Raw genomic sequence first — 21,932 nt, forward strand, 5'->3', positions numbered from 1 at the left:
TGAGAAATGAGCACCGATCTTCAAACATTTCAGGTCCGATACGATACAGCACATAAGATCCAGCCTGCCTTTAAATGTAAACTTTTACGGGATCGGATTTTTTTTTAACAATTCGATAAGTAGCACATGCAGAAAATGATCGTGTAATTCATTTTTAATTTAATACACTTCAGTTTTCTGTGAAACACGCGGCATTACAATTATTTTGGTGCTTCTAAGTTGAATTCTGCATGACTACGTAGACATTAGCAACTTACGGCAACCATGGTCAACCATTTTCATGGCGAAAAACAGAGCATCGATATCGTGTGAAAGTTTATTACCAGCAATGCAGAAGCACATGTTGACAACAACAACAACTACAACAATAATAAGAATATTAATAATAATAATAATAATAATAATAATAATAATAATAATAATAATAATAATAATAATAATAAAGGCTGTTGTTAATAAAAACAAAATAACGAATTACCTTTTTAAAAAATATGAATTTATTAAATGTTAAATGGTGCTCAAATTCATACAGTTGGTCAAGCGAAATTAAAACGTGAAAATGGAAATATGTTCTTTTTTTCCATTGCGCTTTAAAAGTTTTGTCCTGCATACATCAGCAACAAAAGAAAAACAAAAACAACAACAACAAAAAAAACACATAGATGGAACAAAGTCTTTAGGCAGAGTCACAATGACCGCAGCCTAACCGCGTTAGCCTCACACTGTCGGGAATGCATCTGGTTTTTCACTGTGCTATGAGCACGGCGTGAATTTAGATAAAGTGCATTCCTTCGCCTTTTACTGTGAGTTATAATTGAACAGTGACCTGTCCATGGTGCCGAATCAGGAATTCTTAATAAATCAAAGACCTGACATGCACTTATACACGTAGACGCTCCGTGTAGGCTACTTTTTATTTTTTTACTTTCAGAAAATGACACCCGTCCTAGCACAGTGAACGGTATTATATTATATCATTAATTTAAATGGACATTAATACAGTACGAAATATAAATATGACAATATATTATTTCAGTATGGAGAAAATACAACAAAGAACATCGAGACAACAAACTTCTTCAAAGTGACAAGTGGTTTACCTTAGTTTACGATACATAGGGTATTACTAGGACGTTAAATAAGTAAGCTATCCTTATGTGCAACATGGTGAAAAGTGAAGTACTTGAAGTACTTTTAACAAAATCAAAATAAATAATCCATTCAAAGTGTGCTGTACATTTCAAATCCTGTATAAAGAGAATAAGACGTCTGTAAATCCCTGCTATATTGTTAAAAATGTAAACATATTTTATAGGCTACTAGTGCACTGCCGAGTATTTCATCCTTTTTTGTTTCTGTCTTTGGTTACAAAACCAAACGCGAACAACGTTCTTTTTAAGATCCAACTTCTCGGCGATGGCGGCGATTTTTTCCGAGGACGGACGAGGCTGGATTGCGAAATACGCCTCCAAAGACCGCTTTTCTGGCGCGGCAATTGACGTACGCTTTCGCTTCCTTTCGTTGCCGCTAAAAATGTCCGGCTTGCTGTTTTTCTCACGAAATTCCGCCTCTGCCTCTTCCAACCAAGCCTGAAGGACGGGTTTGAGAGCAATCATGTTATTGTGTGACAGCGTGAGCGACTCGAACCTACAGATGGTGCTCTGGCTAAGCGAACCCACGCCGGGTATCTTCAGGTTGGCTAGAGCAGAACCGACGTCTGCCTGCGTGACACCGAGCTTGATTCGCCTTTGTTTAAACCGTTCGGCAAACGCTTCCAGCTCCCGTGGATCCGATTCTACACTGTTAATGCAAGCCATCCCGTTGGCCGCGGAGAGAGAGTGCGGGTGTCCCATTCCCACGGCCTGATGAAGGTGGCCCATGGTCTGAAGGTGATGCTGATGGGTTTGCGTTGTCATCATGGATGGATCCGGAGCTCCCATCCCGCTCATCGACAGACTCGACGAGATGTGGTCCAGGAGGTCTCCTTCCAAGCTTTGATGGATGTGATGGGAGGTCAAGGTTGAAGGGTGAGATATGGGCACTGTGGAGGAGGTAGAGGTGCAGGGGACACTACTCATGGTATGGTAGGTCACGTCGGGCTTAAAATGATGGCTCTTTCCGTGAGAGACAATGTCAACAGCCGCCAAAGCTTCGGCGCGGGCCAGCAGACTCTCATCAAAGCCGCTGAATATACTGCCCTGGAGCTGCAAGCAAGAGCGCGCATGCTGGAGTCAGTGGGGAATTCTGTCAACTCAGGATTAAACAACATTTCCAAGCACGAAGAACCCTCCTCGGAGTACAGGTCATAAAAATTAATACGAAAGCAGAGGCGAGAGAGAGAGTGAGATACAGAGTACAGAGGGGGGGGAGAAAGATAGAGAGATGGGGGTACCGATAGATACAGCGGGGGGAGAGAGAGAGAGAGAGAGAGAGAGAGAGAGAGAGAGAGAGAGAGAGAGAGAGAGAGAGAGAGAGAGAGAGAGAGAGAGAGGCTGATGAGAGAAAAGTGTGAACAAATCACATAAACCGATCATCCTACTCCGACGCATACCTGTGGGGCCGGCAGGCAGACTCTACGCATGGCCTCCGAGCTGGAGTGGTGGAGCCCGGGATACTTGTGCTCATGTAGCGCAGGGTGCATGGTGAAAGGCTGCTTGCTGTTCATGGTCATCATCTTGCTTGCGCACCTTGCAGGCAGGTAGCCCTGGACATAGGTTAGGTCTGCTCTCTGCCTCGTCGCTGTCAATGTGAGCTATTTCCAACGACAGTGGCTCGCTGCATCTCTCCCCACCTGCTACTTCTCTCATCTTACAAGCCGTGCGCGAGGAGCTGGGCTAACAGCAGTGCGCAAGCGTAATGCACACAAGAAGCCAAGGAAAAGACACGGATGACCTGTTATAAAACCGTTTAGTTTCAAACATTTGTATAATAACATTTCGACTTATATAATGTGCACTAGGCCTACTGATATTTCATATAGCCTATATACGATCAGGGAAGTTATAGTTTACTGTGCGCCGAAAATTTCATAATGGAAATAATCCGTAAAATTTTGCCAGTCATTTGATCACTTTCTGTATTTTGGGTAGACTCTTCCTTAGGTGGTATAGGCGGCCTACTATAGATAGCCTAATTGCCACCTCTCCCAGAAAGCTGCCGTTCTCATTCAATAGACGGTTTGCAATATTGTTACAGCTACAGTGATAATGGTTTCTTGTATTGAAAACTAATAATTAGCCTGTATGGCTGAATTTAATGGATAAATGGGGAGTGCAATCGTTGGCTAACACATTGGATATATTGAGCTTCGTAGCCTATAGGCATCTGCTGACGAAATTAACAATCGCCTTATGTTTGTGTTTAGAGATCACCAATCCAAAATGCTTTCGTCTGAGTTGAAAATCAAATCAAAACTGGATATGCAACAGCATATATTGTTCTAACAAACTACCAATCTTAATGTTTTATTATTAATTTCGTCCTACATGAGCCTAGCCCACTTGTGTGATGAACTTCGTAATTTTTATGCTACAAACTATAGGGCTATATACCCTCCGTGTCCGTTAAGGGAAATACATAATTAATAATAACTTACCATACACGTGCAAAGATTACATTAAATCTTCTCCAAACAAAATTAATCAATTACTCATCATTATATGACTAAGCAGATATGCCATCTACCATGCTGCAATATGGACTGCCACACTTCACCAGTATATTATTATGAATCATAAATTAATTAATATATTAATATATACAATGGGGGCTATGGGACTTACATGTTCACCTATATGGTAGTCAGTTCCACATCTATTGGCTAAATGTATTTATTTATATATTTATTTATTTATTCATTTAGATTCAAACTGATAATCATATTTATTTTTAGTTAAGATACAAACTAAACAAATATCAGTGCTGAAAAGTTAGTTAGTTATATTTATCGGGTCTTGAAGCTAGAATTGATGCGCAATTGAGCATTTTTAATTGGGGCGTGAGCTGTATCAGATAAGCCTTTTTAACCAAATCCAATATTTATTAAAAATGTAAAGGAAATCATGTATATTTTATGAAACATAAATATCTGCATGAAGATTACAACAACATAGTGGGTAGCATATATTCAAAAGTGCTAAATTGAATGGATTTAACCTCAAGGGGCCTTTATGACAAATAGCAGGACAATATTTATTTAAATAAATAAGAAAACAAATCAAACTCAACAGTGGCGAATAATCATAGAAGTAGGGTCGCTGTCAGGAATTTTGGGAACGCCCTATAGCATACATTTTTTGGGGCCCCCTGACTGAATCGCTTGGAATCGTCCTACCCCTATACCTAATTGCATAGCATATCATCTTCATCTATTTAGGAGATTACGATTGGCCTATCATTTTAATGCCGCGAGGAGTTGGTAGCGGGTTATTAAGATGGTCAGAATGTTCTTGAACGCAAACGTGGTGAGCACAGTTGAGACTGGCTTTTGGTTTCATCCAGCTAATGAAATATGCAGGACCCTGGCCAGGCGTGCTGGTGTCACACCTCACAGATGACAGAGAGGAAGTCTGTAGGACAACAGTGACAGGTCGGAGGCAGCTTTGACGGGCGGGCTGCCGTCAGAGTCCGTCCGCGCCACCGAAGGTGTAATTTCACGGCTCCTTAATTGAACTCGCCGGTGAATTATCGATCTCATGAACGAAATTGTTTGAAAAACGGTCCTCGCCCAGTAGCCAAGAGATTGTTTAAGTAAAGAATTTCCTTAGGCGTGAATGTTTCTGCGGATTAACTTTGGAAAGGATCATGATCTAGGGCTTTAATATCTTGCCAAATAATGACTGAATGTTTGCTAAATTCAGTGGGTAGTCTGTAAAAAAATTTAAGCAGCTTACAAGATGCCAAGATGCATCTTTATTTTGGGGGAATTTCTATCTTGCATTTCAGTCAGGTATCTTGCTGTAACAACTAGACTTCTCTTTTGAGGAAAACTAAAATTATTTATAGGGAGCCGTTCCCCTGTGAACTGTAGCCAAGCACACGCACTTTCTCTGGTTGACTGTGACATGCACAATCTGACGAATAATTGAAAACTATGTTGTAGGTTATAAATAACAATAATAATAAAAAACTTCTTGCAATTGTTTATACAAGTGAAGTATGTGTAAAGTATAAATATTACTGTTTCAATGTTTTACAGTTCAACCACATCGCTGTGTATAGCTTTGTCATCCATACAAAAACAAAATGTCCAAAAACAACATGTGAACACCCAACATGTGAAAAGTCTACATGCCATGTGAACTATAAAATAATATCGCTTAGGCTATAAGATGATGGCAAAAAAGGTAATCTATGCTTTGTCAAGTCACAAGTTTTGTTTTCACGTTGAAAAAGTCAGTCTAGTGCATATGTAACATTTTCTTTCCACATGTGACTATTTCATTTCACACGTGAAAATATTAAATTCACATGTAAAAAGGCAAATGTACACGCGGTCTTTTCATCAGGCAGCTGTTCCGGGGTTACACATTCTGGCTAATTTCTCTGCTCCGCGGCTAAGGTGCTCACCTTTCCCCTCGGGTAAGCACCTGTTCGCTCGCGCAGTTTCCACGCTCCGCGGCGCGGTGAGAGAGGAGAGTCCGGCCAGGTGACACGGCCGCACCATGTGATCCGGACGCGCTCTCCGGTTGCCCAGACAGAGAATGAATTATTCAGCGGGTTCGCGGCAGGTATCCGTTTCCCTCGCAGGCGTTCTCGTTTTCATTAAGGATATTAAACAGTGCACTGTGACGGCAATGTGACATCTCTCGCTGAGAGAGGAGCCAGTCTAAAATATTCAACGAAGTAGTTGTAAAAATCATATGGACTGAAAAAAGTTCTGTAAGAGGACCTTCTGGAACAACACCTATTTATTCAATTCTTGCCTTAAGAAATTCGACCATTTGAGAACAGAGAAAGACATACCCCAGCCCCCTCACCTGGTCTTACTTAGTACTTAACCCTGAAATAATGACATTCAAAATAATCAAATTCTGTGTGGTACAGTGATGCAGTGAATGTAGCTCTATTCAAATGTATAATTTAGTCTCGGCCCAGTCTTTATGTGTCCGTGAATCTGGCTCTCAGTGTTTCAGAGACAGGGCATAGTAAGATTATGCTTAGAGGCAGTTCTTCCTTGACGTTTCCTCCATGGGGAGCCGAACAGCGCTGCCTTAAATCAGACACAGACTGTTGAGTGCTTTTCACATGACTTCCTAATGTAGAAGAAAAACTGCATAATTTATCAGCAGTTTGAATATGTCAAAGGTAATGAGGCCAAGTTTTCTTACTCAATGCAGTAGAATTCTACGGGTTACAGAAAAAACTAAGAAAAGTTCCTTCACGATGGTCAGCTCACAGCGCATTTTGGATGATAGCACGTTTTCAGGTACATCACTGGGACCCAGGAGGTTGGTTGTTCAGGCCCCCGTGTAGCCTTGATAAGATCCACACAGCTGTTGGGCGCTTGAGCAATTGCTCCAGGGAGACTGTCCCCTGCTTAGTCTAATCAATGGTAAGTCGCTTTGGATAAAAGCGTCAGCTAAATAACCAATTATTTATTTTTAAAATCGGGATATGCCCCGCCAGGACATACGTTGGCAGACTCCATGCCTGATAAGCTAAAAAAATCCTCTGCCATCTGCCTTTTCATACAACTATACAGCTGCACTGATCTTACTGAGGACACACTGGGGCTTGAACCAACAATCTTCCAGGTCCCAGACAGTCAAGCACCTTAGCCACTAGGTTATAGGCTGTGCCCCATAGCCTACAACTTCACACAATGCGTAGCATCGGCTGAACGGAAGAAGAACTGCCTTTCCAATTCCGCAGTTGATGCGGGAGACGACATGGTATACGCCCTGATCCAGGATCTAGGAACGTTTTGACTCAATGGACCTCTGAAAACACTCATAGGGGGATCAATAACAGAAAACTGCAACATGACTTACAATTACACACTCAAAGTAATTTTATAAACAGTCAAAAGTTCAAACTAAACTGATTTCACCTAAATAGTGGAAAGGCTAAATATTTAATAGACTTGATTTGGCATTTCTAAGGTAAAAAAAGTAGAACACAAACAAGGAGAAAGTCTTATATTGGATATTTAAAAGAAAAACACAAAATTCTATCAAAGCACAAATGTCCTAATACACATCAGCTATGTAAACCTCCCCCAATTAACATAGGAATATTCATGCCAAGTAATAACCCTTTTGTATTTTCTTTACAGGAGGGTTAAACAAACAAAAGCAAACATATTTTTCCACAGCTGAACATAAAAATGTTGTATAAAATAAAAATATAAATAAAATAAATTATACCCCTTGCTTAAGTTGCATTCCACCAGATTCATTGTAGCTCAAAAGGCTACCGTATTATTGCAGTATTGCAGGTTTTAGAAAACTTTAGTCTCACAGCAAATCTTGTGTCTGGCTTTCAGGAAGAAAAAAAGAAGAGTTTTTTCCCTTAATACAGTACATAGAAAAGTCACAAATAAAATAAAATTAAGGCAGAAAATCATCGTCCTTTCATCTTCTCCATGATCGGCTCTCACGCTTGTCTTCATCATCGTCCTCATCATCATCATCACCGTCATCATATTCTTTATCAGGATATAAGGCAAAGCTGACAGATTCCTGAGCAAAACAAGTGATTCTTGAGTCAGACCGACAGATTCTGCACGGAACAGTTTCCACCATAACCTGGGATAATCTAAGATGTGACAAAGAAAAGTTACACCACTTTAAATAACTACTTACTAATGGCTCAGACAACTTTCAGCCCGTTTATTTTTGACACAGGAAGCAGGACATGTGTAGGCTGAGGAAAGTACAGGTACAGTAAAAGAAAAATAGAGGAACAGCTGAACGCACCTTCTTCGACTCGTCTTCCTCAGTCTTAACGGGTTGTTCCAAAGCTGTTTCCGGTTTGAGCCATGACATTCGTAGAGTGTGACCACTGAACTTCTCAGCTTGGTTTTGCACCTAAAAGATAAAATGCAAACATTTTTTTTCAATTAACTATTCCTTACCAACTATACTATTATTTATACTGAAATGGGCTTTCCATGTGTACATCATTCTGGCAAAAATGGCATTTTTTCTTGAATGAATAATTACTGCATTGTGGAAAGGAAAACAGCTGCTGGTCAGGAGTCTCAGAGTAAGAGTTGAATGGCCATGCTGATCATAAACCATCCGCTGTGATTTGGTAAATGGTTGGCATTCATATAGAGCCTCTATCCAAAGTGCTGAACAATTGATGCTTTTCATTCACCCATTCATACACACATTCATACACCAATGGCTGCCATGCAAGGCACCAACCAGCTCCACAGGAGCATTTGGGGGTGTCTTTCCCAGGGACACTTCGACACACCCAGAGCGGGATTGAACCGGCAACCCTCCGACTGCCAGGCGACTGCTCTTACTGCCTGAGCCAAAGTTGCCCCAATGCCAATTTATACTCTTAAGGCCGATTACGCGACCGATTGCGTAACCGATCTTACGATCTCCGCTTCACTCCGCTTACCGTCTCCTCATTGGTCACCCCCGGGATGACGAGCGCTCGCGGCCCATGATCCAGCGCTAGGGGACCGCCTCTGCCCCGCCCTCTCGCCCCCGGGCCCCGACCCCTGCCGTGGTCCTGCGTACAGCGAGCCCTCACCCCCGGCGGGATCAGCCCTAAACGCGTGGCCTGGGATGGGGTGCAATTAGGGAGATAAACCTGGAATATGTTAACAATTTGGGGGATCAAACAGATCAGGTCCATGTGCTGCTTAAATGCACAAAATGTAGTTTTCATTTTCAATACACATTGTGGGCGAACTGACAAAAACATAGATCTTATGCAGGACTGGATGAAGCGAACATTGTTAGAAACAACATTTTATCTTCATATGAACCTGGAAAAGAAAAGCAAGGCTTTGACTGTTGCGGTATTCTCCTTGTAGACACAAGGAGCCTTTGGGTACACTGTACAGCAATCATTGGAAATAGTTCTAAGCCGAACACGTAGTGAGAAAAGTCCGTTTGGACTCTTACTGGATCTTTATCTGTGCCATTGCGAGTTTCAGTCTTTCAGACTTCCACCCATAACAAAACAAAACATACATAAATAAAATATGAGAGAATACAGCCAATTTGAGGTATGGTATGCGATGCAGGTTAGAGGAAAAGCAGCAAGTAGCGCAGTAACAGTCTCAGACAGACTGGTGGCACTCACCTCCACCTGTAACTGGCTGAGTTTCTTCTTCAGGTCAGTAGGGTCTTCTCCAGAGACAAGCTTTTTGTGCAAATCCAGCTCCGTATCCAGCAGCTCCTTCTGCTCTCAGACAAACAGGAAATTTATTCAGCCTTCTTGGACCTTTACTTTCCTATGCCAGGTATGTAGAGGTCAGATAAAAAAAATATATATATATATATATATATATATATATATATATATATATATATATATATATATATATATATATTTCATGCATGTTCTATATGCATGAACCCCATGCAACAGTGGTGCCCAAACCCTGTTCCTGGATATCTACCCTCCTGTAGGTTTTCATTTCAACCCTAATTCGGCAGACCAGGTACTAACTAGCAGTTCAATGAGGTGTGCTTTGTTAGGGTTGAAATGAAAACCTACAGGGCAGTAGCTCTCATGGAACAGGGTAATTCATGCCACACTTCCATTTCCCGCCATTTGCCACCTCCCCATTGGCTGCAGAGCGGAGCGGAGACTCACGTCCGTGTCTCCACTGGGCCGCGCAGAACCGGGCGTGGCGACGGGGGCCAACCTCACGTCCTCCTTCATTCGGCAGATCCTCTCAGAAAGCTCCTTCAGCGTCTTCATGATGCTGGACCTCTCCTCCAGCTTCAGGGCCTTGGTCCTCTCCAGCCTGCCTATCAACACCTACAGGAAAATGGACACAGCGTTCACACAAATCACACAGAAGCAAAATGGCCGCAAGCCATTAATGTTAATCCATTCATCTCTCACAACACTTCCAAATATAAGAAAAGTATGTATATTTGAATAATAATAATGTATCTATTTGTTTGTTAGTTTGTGACTGTCATTGCCCTCTATTCTTAAATGAATCCTCTGCATGTGACCCATCCTAGCTACCTAGGAGCAGTGGGCAGCCATGGCACTGTGCCTGGGGAACAACTCCAGTTCTGAGGCCAGCGCCCTGGTCAAGGGCAACAGCAGGAGCACACCAAGGGGTAAGGACTCTCCAATTAACCTAGCCTGCCTGGGTCTTTTAGCATACATTGATAAAATGAGGGTGCTTACAGGGTAAAATCACGCTGGGTTGTTTGCAATTACCTTAAAGAATTAGTCTACAGTCTCTTCAAATTGGTCCTAGCGCCGTGCCAGCTACAGTACCATAGCAGCTTCACTCTCCCACGCCAGAAAGCACACATTTTCCAAGGTGACCCTCTTACCTTCTGACATTCAATCCGTTTCTCCAGCATCTTCTGCTGAACTTTCCTCACGTCCTTTTGCAGGGCTTGCTAAAGTAAATACAACAAAAGAAAGAACTGACACACACTACGAATAAAGCGAGGTGTTGTGAAAGGGTCTGTTGAGACTGAAAGCGGGCTAAAGAAAGTCCTCCAGACACTTGCCTGTTTCTTCTTCATGGCTTTTTGAGCTACAAGTGCTCTGGCCACTTTCCCCACTGCGTCTGAAGTCGTCTTCTGAAGGCACATCGATGTAGTCATCGTCTGAAAACCATATAGGAAAAATTCAATAAGGCTAATTTAATCAAATTTTTCAGTCAGCTTTAGACTTGGTCGTCAAGTTTTCGTAAATAATTCTATTTAAATCTGAAATTCTGAATGTGAAATCTGTTCCATAGTTTGTCACAGCATGTTGACATGAATGACACCGAGTTGTTATTTTAAGTTTTTTTGAGACAATCTTTTTATCTACAATTTAAAAAAGGCTTTCATGGCTTTAGACGTAATCCGAGTAGATATTTGCCTTTTGTGAGAAAGGCACACTGAATAATTGAAAAGGTGATGCGCTCTTAAGCACAAGCACAGTCACAATGAAGCCCATGTGATTGACTCATTTTAAGCAGTCAGGTCTCCGTTGAACGTTTCCCAAATATTCATAAGGGTGTTAGCAGAGCCTTCTCACAAAGGACCAAAATCAGTCAATCCTGTGAAGTTGAATTAGCATTGAAAAGATCAGGACAGAGAACCTATACAAACACGCACTGTATCAAACATACATGCAAAGGCAGCTTTTTCTCTCTCATGCCTCCTTTTCTGGTATGTCTGTATTTTGTCATTTTAAACTAAAAATGTGATAAATCCAAAATAAGAACCATCATACCAAAAGGCAAAAAAACTTTTTTTACATTTTATATTCTCTCACATCTGCTCCATCTACAAGCCATCATCATAAATCCAGAGTTACGTCACCTACCAAAAATGTATACTACCCAAAGAGACGACAGTCTGCTGAAAGCTATAAAGATCTCTAAGATGGCCGCCGGGCGGTGTGATTACCAGTGGGGTGGCTGAGAGGACAGGCGGAGTGGCTGCAGTCTTATTCAGCAGGAGGCCGGCAGGGCCCAGCTGCTCCTTAATCACCTCAGGGCCACAGACACAAGAAGGACAAACGTCAGGAACTACAGAGCACACCTACTCAATTTCCCAACCAAGTAAAACTCAACAGCTCTGCTACCAACCAGTCATTCACAATTTAATTACACCAAAGCAAAAACAGCTCAACTTCATTCCTCCCACCACAACAAAAAATGTAAAAATGAAACTTTCAAATTTAATTGAAAATGAGTCTTTCAAAGGCCAGGTTTGATATGATCCTCAAAAACAAAAGGCCATTAGAAAGTTATGTTCAAAAGGAGAAGCACTGCGATATCAAATGAAAATACACATTCATTTTTCTGTGAGGTGAAATGAAAACAGAGACCCCCAGAACAAGGCCAGGTAACACAATTCAGAAATGTAATATTCTCTTTGATAAGGGAAAATAAAAAGTACAAAAGAAAAAAAGGTGAAAAATAAGAGGAACAATACGTGTAACACATATGAATGAATGCATACACACATACTAACATTTTTATTCTGAAACACACATTCCAGAGATCTATGGTCATTAAAGATCAGATTAATCCTGGTCTTTGTAGGTTAGTTCAGGAGCTTTTCATGTTGTTAAATTTTTTTCTTTTGTAGAATGAAATGGTGATTAGAAACTTCATATATTATTAAACAAAGCTGAAAATTGATAGGCAGCAACAGCAGGTGAAATAACACACAGTATCATTGGCCAGCTAGCCAGTTTCATTTCAATAGCACAAGAGGAACCCCCAGGATATCGGGTGAAGTGCATCCTGGGATACCGGGGTCGGGGGGGTGAGTCTGCAAGTGAAATTCTCTCACTCCAGGTGGGAACAAAGTGAAGCACTGGTCACAAACTATCCGTAATGGAAATTCATGAACCCATATTGTAAAGTGTGACCTTAAGAATGTTCTTAAGTGAGCATTCTAATGCTGATGTCACAATCACTACCGGTGAACTGAAAGCAATGGAGTTCTAGAACACTGACTTAGACTTTTGAAAACGCATTCCAAAAAACCTGCTCTATCAAACGCTTTACAATGCCTCTCATTCACGCATTCACACACACACACACACACACACACATTTGCACCAATGCAAGGCAACAACCAGCTCACTCATCAGCAATTAGGGGTTAGGCGTCTTACTCAGGGACACTTAAACACGCCCAGGGCAGGGGAACCGGCAACCCTCCGACTGCTAGACGACCACTCTAATGTTGCCCAGGTGATCTCCGACAGCGGGTGAACAGGGTAAAAGGTAACTGAAGTTTGTCCTGTCCTCACCTTGCGGACACTGGCGTGCGGGGGCCCAGTGGGGGCGCTGTAGCTCGGTCCCGGAGGTGTGTGTCGGGCCTGGACGGGGCCCTCCCGGTGCCAGCGGACCTGGATGAAGCGGTTATTCAGAACCGCCTCAGTGCTGCTGAAGGCCCGCTGGGCCTCGTCGGGGGAAGAATACTGGATCAGCGCCGCCTCCGGGTCTCCGCAGAACGCCACCTGGAGCAGAGCCGGGTCGAATCTCACCTTCGGACTGAGTGCGAAACGCTTCACCGTCCTACCCGTGAACTGCAGACATGTCCTCCAATCATGACTCAGTCTGACTCAGTCAATTATGCTCCATCAGCGCCACGCGTCTCAAACTGAGGTCCGGGTGGGCCGCAGCCTCTGCTGGTTTTTGTCATTTTTGTTCAATCAGCAGCCCATGTAGGTGTGCAGACTCTTTAGCCAATCAGTGACTTAAATGAAGCACTTAAGTGCAGGAACACATCAAAGACCAGCGAACATAGTGGGTTTGAGTTCCAGATCCCTGAACTATGCACAACACGAAACGATTGGCTGAATGTACCCCAAAGGGGTAAATGCTGTACCTGTATGTTAATAATCGTCCCGAACACGTGGAAGTGCTCGTTCAGTTTCGTGATGTTGTTCAGGTCTCTCGGGATTCTCCAAACCTCAAGTTTACTGTTTCCATAGTGACTCCTCTGAAAAGTCCGCTTGTGCTGGTTATTTAAGCTTATTCTAAAAAAGAGAACACAATGACACTAGCATGTTAAATACAACCAACAAACGTTCATCTAGAAACACAGGTTACAAGACCCTGTGCATAATTAAGACCTTTATTCAGCATACTGCGACTTGAGGGGTCAACTGCAGCATGCTTAACCTCAGGTTTAAACCTAGACCGCAGAACTGCATTACAACTGGAACGGCTAACCCTTATTTCGGATAGCTGTTCCAGTTGTAATGCAGCTCTGTGGTCTGGGGTTTAAACTGAAGCTATGCACGAAATTAAAGAAACTGAGTGAAATGGAGTCGAAAAGAATCAAAACTTGTTTGGCCCTAGTTGGATCGGGGGTAGGGAGACGCCCCTCTTACTTCTTGGACAGAGGCCCTTCGCTGGCCCCTAGGGGCCTCTTCCTGCCAAGCTCTTCGGTCTGTTGAGGGCCGTCGTCCTGCCTGGCTGACAAACCTGCCTCCATCCGGACGACGATGTTAGCGGCTAAAGAGGTGACAATAATTCACTGGAGTCATGTAGGCCCATTACAGTACTTTGGCAACGGTTTGTATCCAAAGAGCTCGCGTGGCAACGCACATCTCAACCGAAACAAGAACAGTAATAATTTCAGGTACAGGAGGTCTATGACAATCTATAGAAAAAAACAAAGAGCAACATATCCCCATAGTACGGACCGAGAGCCTATCAATGTACTGTAATACATTTAATTTTCGTAATATCTTTAAATTAATATGAAAAAGGTTATAGGCCTATTGACCACAGCTTGGTACCAGCCAGTGATCCGTTTTGATACCAAACAGTGATATCTTTGTTGGTACCAGACAGTGATCGGTACCCCGTGGGCAACAGTAACCTTTGGAAACAATAAAATAAGTGATGTGGCTGTTACCAACAAGATCCTGGACCTGGAATGATGGCAGATTGGTACAGCCAACGAAAGGACTTTACCATCTTCAGTAAAACTCAGTTATTAGTCAGTCACTGATAGCATTTTGTATTTCTACAGAGATGCTGTCACAAACATGCAAAACCATGTTCGCAAACACTAACCCCCAAAAACTGAGCATGTGAGGTAAAGAACTCCCAAATGGGAAGAACATCTCAAGAACTGTGATGATGGGAAACAATCCAGGGAGAAGCACACCTATAGAGGGCCTGGTACAGTAAATAAATACAGTATGTTTTAATGCTAAAAAGCCCCACTCCCCCCTCACTGCGGCCCCTGTGCAGATACCTCTGGAGATGCGGGTGTCTGGGGGCCTGGAGCTCAGTGCCATGAGGCTGGGTCTGGGAGTGTGAACCTGCAGGAAGAGCTGCTGAAACCGGGCCCGGCCTGGCTCCACAGCCCCAGGGACCTCCGGGTGACAAGCCTCTGCACATTTACTACCTGTAACAGGGGAGATCAATCTGTTACACCTACAAGAATGCACAAAAATATGAACTGTAGGGGTGTCTCGGTGGCGCAGCCTATAGAGCACTGACCGCATGCTCATTGCGAGCCGCGACGTTCAAATTGTCTTCCCCACTCTCTCGCTCCCATTCTGCCTGTCTCTCTATACTACATACTGTCCAATACAGCTGAAAAAGGCCTAAAAAATATCTTTAAAAACAAAAACGAACTGTAATGGGAACAGTGTGTAATTACATGAATGGAAACAAATCAAGCTCAAACTCAATGCCATGGGGGCCGTGTGTATACTGCTTTTTATTCCAGCCTCAGATCTTGATTAAATTATTCGTTAATTTGCTGAATTAGGGCTGCAGGTTTGCCCATAATGTATATAAAGTGAAATGTGTTATTTGTGTATTCTAAATAACAACTGTAGCTTATATTCTGTGCTTTAAAGCATATGGCTGTGTGAATGTGTAATTTGAATCAATTCAGGCAGCATTAATTGGTTATATGCGGTCGTCTGTGGCAATGCGCTTGAGAACACTGTATTAAAGCCTTTAAACATGGACAGTTATAATTTATACATTTTAATGTACCAGATTATATTAATTGCAGAAGAAATGTGACAATGCCATTTAAAAAGAACTACATTATGCCTGAAACAGCAACACCACAGTTCACAGCTGATAATAGTTTGCAAACAGTGCCTCTGTCTGGTCAAAGGTTGTTATTGCAGCTTCTGAAAACCAGTCGGCCAGTGTTGCAAGAGACTTTTTTTTCACGAATTGTATAAACATAATCTTAATTTCATAAAATTAATTCACGAAACATCTTTCCTCCTCTACAAATATTACTTTTCAACTGCAGCAATGAAAATAAAAATTACTTAACATCCTCAAATAAAAGAAAATTGACAGAAAATGAAGCCACATATTATTGCTTCTGAACCAGCATCTAGTTAATTTTGGTCTACCAGTGACTGGTGCGTGAAGATCGTGTTAGATTACCCTCCCTTATGAAGCAAAACGAAACAGGAACATTCCACCAACAAAAAATAAATAAATAAATACATCTCTATCTCTTTCTGGGAGCAGAAGAGAGTACCTTTTCCCACAGGTAGTGATTTGGGATCCCCACCTGCACTCATTTCAAACATTTCTGAGTTGCACGTGGAAGTGTGACACTTGAAGAGGGAAATGTTGAATAATGAATAACTTTTACAGTGAAATGAGGTACTTGTGGCATTGCACAGCATTTGGATACTAATTGCCATTCACTGTTGACATTAGTGGCCTGGAAGTCCTGTCCTCACCTGCACCCACAGCAGCATTAAAAACAATTTATTCGAGAGACTTTACCGTACTGCCCAATGCATAACTAGATATTTACTGAACTATTTCAGATCACCTGCTCATGGGTACAGAGGTTTGAGCCAAGCCCAAGAACACAACAGTGCAATAAAATACCCCACCAGTGAAACGAGCCAACTCTCAGGTGTAACTTCCCAAACTCCGCTCTGTGCTCCCAACTCTCCAACCTCAGGATCATATCACATACTGCAGCTTAATTACATTTTTAAGTGAACTGCCCCTCTGGATTTCACCAGTGTGGAAGATCAGAAGAGAGTAAAACATCAGGAAAGAAAGATACAGCCCACCTGGTGAGAGGGTGGAGCCCGGCGGGGATGCTTGCTCCTGGTTGGGTGTGGCCATTCCTGTGGGCAGGGCACCTGGCGGGGGAGGGAGCGGCATCACTGCTGGCAAGGCGCCATCGTCCAGCACCACGGGGTCGTTGCCAAGGTCAAAGGGGCAAAGGTCACCTTGCACACAGAAGCCTTTGTCGAGAGACAGGGGGATAGAATGACCACAAACAGCCCACCTGAAATGCACTGTATTGCAAATCAAGATGGCACACACACTTAAGTCCAGCTTAAGTAAGCCAGGACAGTCCAAAATGCATTAAAAATGATCAAGAATTACTTCGCTACCTAAGAAGAAGTAATATACAAAAAAAGAAGAGAGGGATCAGCTTAAAAAACAACTTTTATTATCTTGATGATGAAATGAGGCCGAAATCTCACCGTCGTAGTGACTCTGCCCGTCGAGTGGCTTGCCCTCGCTGCGATCAGGACGGGCACCTGACCAGCTCTCAGTGGTGCTGTCGGGCAGGCTAACAGGAGTCGCCATGGAGACTGGGCTGGGGGCGACGCGGCCCCCGGAGCAGGGGGGGAGGGCGGGGCGTGGCGGCTGCGGTTCAGGGGGGTCACATGATGACCCCAGGATGGGAGTGGAGTGTTCCGGACCCTTCCGCTGCTCGTCAGACATTGGCCTGTGCTCTGTGGAAACAGCCATAGAGGCAGATTCAAGCCCCGTGTAATCTTCCCTCAGAGCAGAGCTAAAGCTAGCAATACAGAATACAGATCTAATAGCATTAAAGCTTCAAGTAGGCCTTCAGAGATGATAGGAGTACCTTCGTGCAAATTCATGTTTGTACACACAGATGCGTGCGCGTGCACACACACGCACACACATGCACACACACACACACCAGGTAAAATACGTAATCGTGGGCGGCCTGTAGCGTAGTGGTCAAGGTACATGACTGGGACCCCCAAGGTCGGTGGTTCTAATCCCGGTGTAGCCACAATAAGATCCGCACAGCCGTTGGGCCCTTGAGCAAGGCGCCTAACCCTGCACTGCTCCAGGGGAGGATTGTCTCCTGCTTAGTCTAATCAACTGTATGTTGCTCTGGATAAATGGGGCGGGGCAAGCGTCTGCCAAATGCCAATAATGTAATGTAATGTAATCATTTTGGATTTCTACGCTTTATTGAGCTCATCTGGTGTATTGGAACCCATCATATACTCTCAAAACCCCACCATGGGAGTCGCATATAATGTATATGAAATCACCTTTGCCTCTGTGACTTTCCCGGTCTCCGCTCCGGGCCTTGCCCCTGCTCCTACTCCGACTCCGACTGTGACTCCTGCTGCGACTGTGACTCGTGCCAGTGGGGGGGTCACACCACACTCTGCGCGGTTCCACTTGCTTTCTGAAGCGGTCCTCATGCCACCGCTTACGGTCGTGTTTTCTCCACTCACCATGAGTCCTGATACGCCACAAAATCAACACAGTTATCTACCGCTCTGCATCACTCACGGGTGGCAAGAAGAGTCATCTGGCAGTCGGAGGGTTACCGGTTGGGTGTGTCGAAGTGTCCCTGAGCAAGACACCTAACCCCTAAATGCTCCTGACGAGCAGGTTGGCGCCTTGCATGCCAGCCAATCGCCGTTGGTGTGTGAGTATGAATGGGTGAATGAGAAGCATCAGCCAACCATTTAATGGGTCATAATGGGAGAAATAAAAGGATAAAATGAGCTGTGGGTGAAGAGATATCCATGTAAAGGCTTACCGTGACTTGTTAAAGTCGGAGTGGTTTCTCAGAGGACTCCTCCTCCTTCTGCTTCTTCTGTTGCCCTCAACATGGCCGACCTTAGCACCCAAGACACCATGGCAGAGACCAGGAGAGAGATGTCTAGTGACATGAAGCATCATCTTGCACTCAATTACATTTACGCTTAGCAGACACTTATATCCGTAGTGATTTACATACAGGTTTAGGCCATAAGCATATGCTTCATCCCAAATGAAAGAAGTCATCAAAATATAATGTCACAACATGCAGTTAAGATTCCATCGTAGATACCAGAGGGAAATGGATTATTAGGAAGCAAATGGTTTAGGGCAGGGGTGGGCAATTCCAGTCCCGGAGGGCTGGGGTGTGTGCACGTTTCTGTTTCCATCAATTACCCCGGCTAAATGGGCCAACTGGCTGTGTACACCAACACTGTTTCACTCATAGTTTAGACCATAATACAACTTCATATAGGGACACAAGAGTAGTCTTAGACGTTTATCAGAAATTAAGCTACAATGTCAGACAGGATTAATGTTCGGCCAGAAGGGCCTCTCTGTGTGAAGTTTGCATGTTCTCCCCGTGTTTGCGTGGGTTTCCTCCGGGCACTCCGGTTTCCTCCCACAGTCCAAAAACATGCAGGTTAGGCTGATTGGAGAGTCTAAATTGCCCATAGGTATGAGTGTGTGAGTGAATGGTGTGTGTGCCCTGCGATGGACTGGCAACCTGTCCAGGGTGTATTCCTGCCTTTCGCCCAATGTATGCTGGGATAGGCTCCAGCCCCCTGCGACCCCGTTCAGGATAAGCGGGTTAGGATAATGAATGAATGAATGAATGAATGAATGAATGCAGATGGAAATTGCAGATGGGAATTTCAGAATGGGAATGCAGATGGGAATTGCAGACGGAATGCACGGAAAGTGTAGGCGGAGCTGACAGGTATATGACTTGCTGCTACACACCCCCAGTCATGAAGTACTGCCTGCATTCACAACATTGGCATCCTTCTTATAAAAAAGGGAGCTCTGTACCTTCTCCTCTACAGGTTTTCCACTAGGATGTTTGGTTTCCTTGGTTAGAACGCCCTTTGTTGGGGTCTCCAAGTAGCTTTTGGTGTTTAAAGATGCAAAGAGTTTTTCTACAAAATTGTCTGTCTCTGAAATAAAAATAAATAAACAGATAGACATAGACAGACAAAGACAGTTTGGCCTAAACATGGTTTGTGGTTGGGAACACAGAAACGCATTGGTGGTCAGATTACTAGAGATTACAGAGTCAAATTGCAAATATGAATATTGTGACGTGCACTACATTTACCTTTTTGCAAGAAGACATCCAGCTGATCTGTACAAAGAGCCTTCAGGTCTTTTTCAGGTTTATTTTTCTTCACTAAAGCGACTACATAGTTTGACAGTGCTGAGGGATCTGCTTCACATCTGGAAAAGAGTTTGATTTCCATAGACTTTAAATGAACTAATAATAAACATTGTACAATATGCAAACACTTCCCAAATCATCAAGTTGACAATTATATCATAACCAACCAGCTAGGCCATGTAAAATAACATTAATATATCATCCAAGGACCAGGCAATGTGTTCCCAGTCGAGGACATGAGTCTTTAATCTCAATAACCATATTCTGCAATGCTGAAAAAATACTACAAGGGACATTCAAAACAAATAAATAATATATTTGAATGTATTTTCAGTGCAAATAGTTATTTTATTTAATTAATTTACTGCCAGGTCTATATACTATGCAGAAAAGCTACACTACTAAGATGCAAATAAACGAATGAATGAATTATATTTGTTTTGTTTTTTTTAAAACAATGTGTTTGGTTAACTATTTATATGAATTAATTCCGTTGATCCCAGCGTCCGAAACTGAGCCATCTCACGTCAACCGATCGCTGGTAGCAGATGTATGTGAAGTGCAATGTGTCTACAATGTCCGCGTAACTTAACTGTATGCCTCCAAAGTAACTTAGAAGTTCGAAGGCAACAGGCAAATTAGGCTGTTATCTAACGCATATCAGCCAATGCTATTGTCCACAAACGTTTAGACTCTTGCACTACATTTACTAACTCACAGATATATTGCGAGCAAACAAAAATACTATATGTAACTAAATACTTAATATAATAATAATATTAAATGACACTTCGATTCACTCACATTGGCTGCAGCAGTTTGGAAAGCCACGACTTCAAAGCTTCCACATTCTCAATGATCATCTTCAGAGTTACTGCTTAAAAAGTCGTTTGTAATAATCCCACTTTCATCGTTTGTCTGTTAATTCCAATTAGGCTTTATATCAACACCGCAACGTGCACCCCGAACAAATCGCTTTACGTTTCAACCAGCGTTGTGTCAGGAGAGGCACGGTGCCATTCAACATAAAAAGAAACACTCAAAGCCAATCAGCTCTCCCGACTAGAGGGTTGTGACAAATTTACCGAATCAGCAAACGAATATAATATTTTGGGGCGGGCATTACTCTTTTTCCCGTTTGCATTGAATTTTAATGAACAATCATCATTTGCACAACTATAAGCATGCAAAGAGGGTCCTTTACAACATATGTAAAAATACATAAAAGATACATTTTTAAAAAAACGTTTCCAGGTCTCATTTCATAACCTGTTAGGGGAAAATACCCTTTTTAACATTTCACAGGTGAGCATCGTCTGATGAAACAGATCCAGTAAAAAACACAACAATAGTTATTCTTCAGTTTAACTTTCGTATTTATTTGCAAAGAAATTACAGAAAGTGAGAAAGCTTACCGGCTTTCTGATTTGCATCAGACACAGTAAGACTCTTATACACACTTTTCCAGAAGGGGGGGCTTTACCAAAACAAAAAGACATGAAGCTGGCCACGAACATTTATCAGTATTTTGTCTCCTTGTTGACCTTGCTGTAAGACCAGAATGTGCTAGCTGAGAAGCAGATACATTAAGGTCAAAGGCTGTCTGTCTGCTGGAGAGAGACAGAGAAAGACTCATAGTAAGCAGTTAATTCAGAAAGTGGTCTAATAGTAATAAGGATTATCACTGAAAGGTTATTTGTAATCACGTGATTGTCTTTATGTTAACACACATTGTCAATTAAGAATCAATTAAGAAAATTACCCTTACACAATCAAAAGTGACATTATAATTACATGCCTTCAGCAGTCAAATTGGAAAAATAAATACGGCGAATTGCGTCACATTGACCAATGCAGTACGTAGGTTACCTTTTCGTGAGAAGACTAACGGAGACCTCACAAACGGCTCTCGGCCTTTACCAGGCTTATTTTTCTTCACTAAAGCAGCTACATGGTTGGACATTGCGGAGGGATCGTCTTAACATCTGGAAAACAGTTCGTTCGATTCACATCAACTTTAAATGAGCATGTAATGGTTTGTCAAACCATCGTAGAAAATTCAAACACTTTTAAGTCAACAAAGACTGACAGTTAC

The 21,932-nt window shown here is 42.7% G+C and overlaps 2 protein-coding genes across 3 annotated transcripts; both read right to left on the bottom strand.

The window, feature by feature from the left end:
• Nucleotides 1–1,319: 1,319 nt before the first annotated feature.
• LOC133133866 (POU domain, class 4, transcription factor 3-like) lies at nt 1,320–2,674 on the bottom strand. The gene is made up of 2 exons (XM_061250130.1): nt 2,552–2,674; nt 1,320–2,204 (listed from the first exon to the last, which is right to left on the bottom strand). The coding sequence occupies exons 1-2, from the start codon at nt 2,672–2,674 to the stop codon at nt 1,320–1,322; spliced, it is 1,008 nt and encodes a 335-aa protein (XP_061106114.1).
• Nucleotides 2,675–7,193: 4,519 nt separating this feature from the next.
• On the bottom strand, nt 7,194–20,813 carry LOC133133772 (RNA-binding protein 27-like). Of its 2 annotated transcripts, XM_061249967.1 has the most exons (20): nt 20,642–20,813; nt 19,778–19,896; nt 19,492–19,616; nt 18,458–18,537; nt 18,243–18,314; nt 17,958–18,154; nt 17,127–17,381; nt 16,704–16,880; nt 14,888–15,040; nt 14,013–14,136; nt 13,505–13,655; nt 12,924–13,133; nt 11,565–11,648; nt 10,674–10,772; nt 10,491–10,559; nt 9,787–9,954; nt 9,271–9,369; nt 8,578–8,742; nt 7,920–8,030; nt 7,194–7,682 (listed from the first exon to the last, which is right to left on the bottom strand). In XM_061249967.1, the coding sequence occupies exons 1-20, from the start codon at nt 20,698–20,700 to the stop codon at nt 7,575–7,577; spliced, it is 2,625 nt and encodes an 874-aa protein (XP_061105951.1). In that variant the 5' UTR covers nt 20,701–20,813; the 3' UTR covers nt 7,194–7,574. The 2 variants fall into 2 exon arrangements, with proteins under 2 accessions (XP_061105951.1, XP_061105952.1); XM_061249968.1 differs by lacking the exon at nt 18,243–18,314.
• Between the last annotated feature and the right edge of the window lie 1,119 nt (nt 20,814–21,932).

This window comes from Conger conger, chromosome 7 (assembly GCF_963514075.1).
Source record: "Conger conger chromosome 7, fConCon1.1, whole genome shotgun sequence".
In the NCBI taxonomy this organism is placed as follows: Eukaryota; Metazoa; Chordata; class Actinopteri; order Anguilliformes; family Congridae; genus Conger; species Conger conger.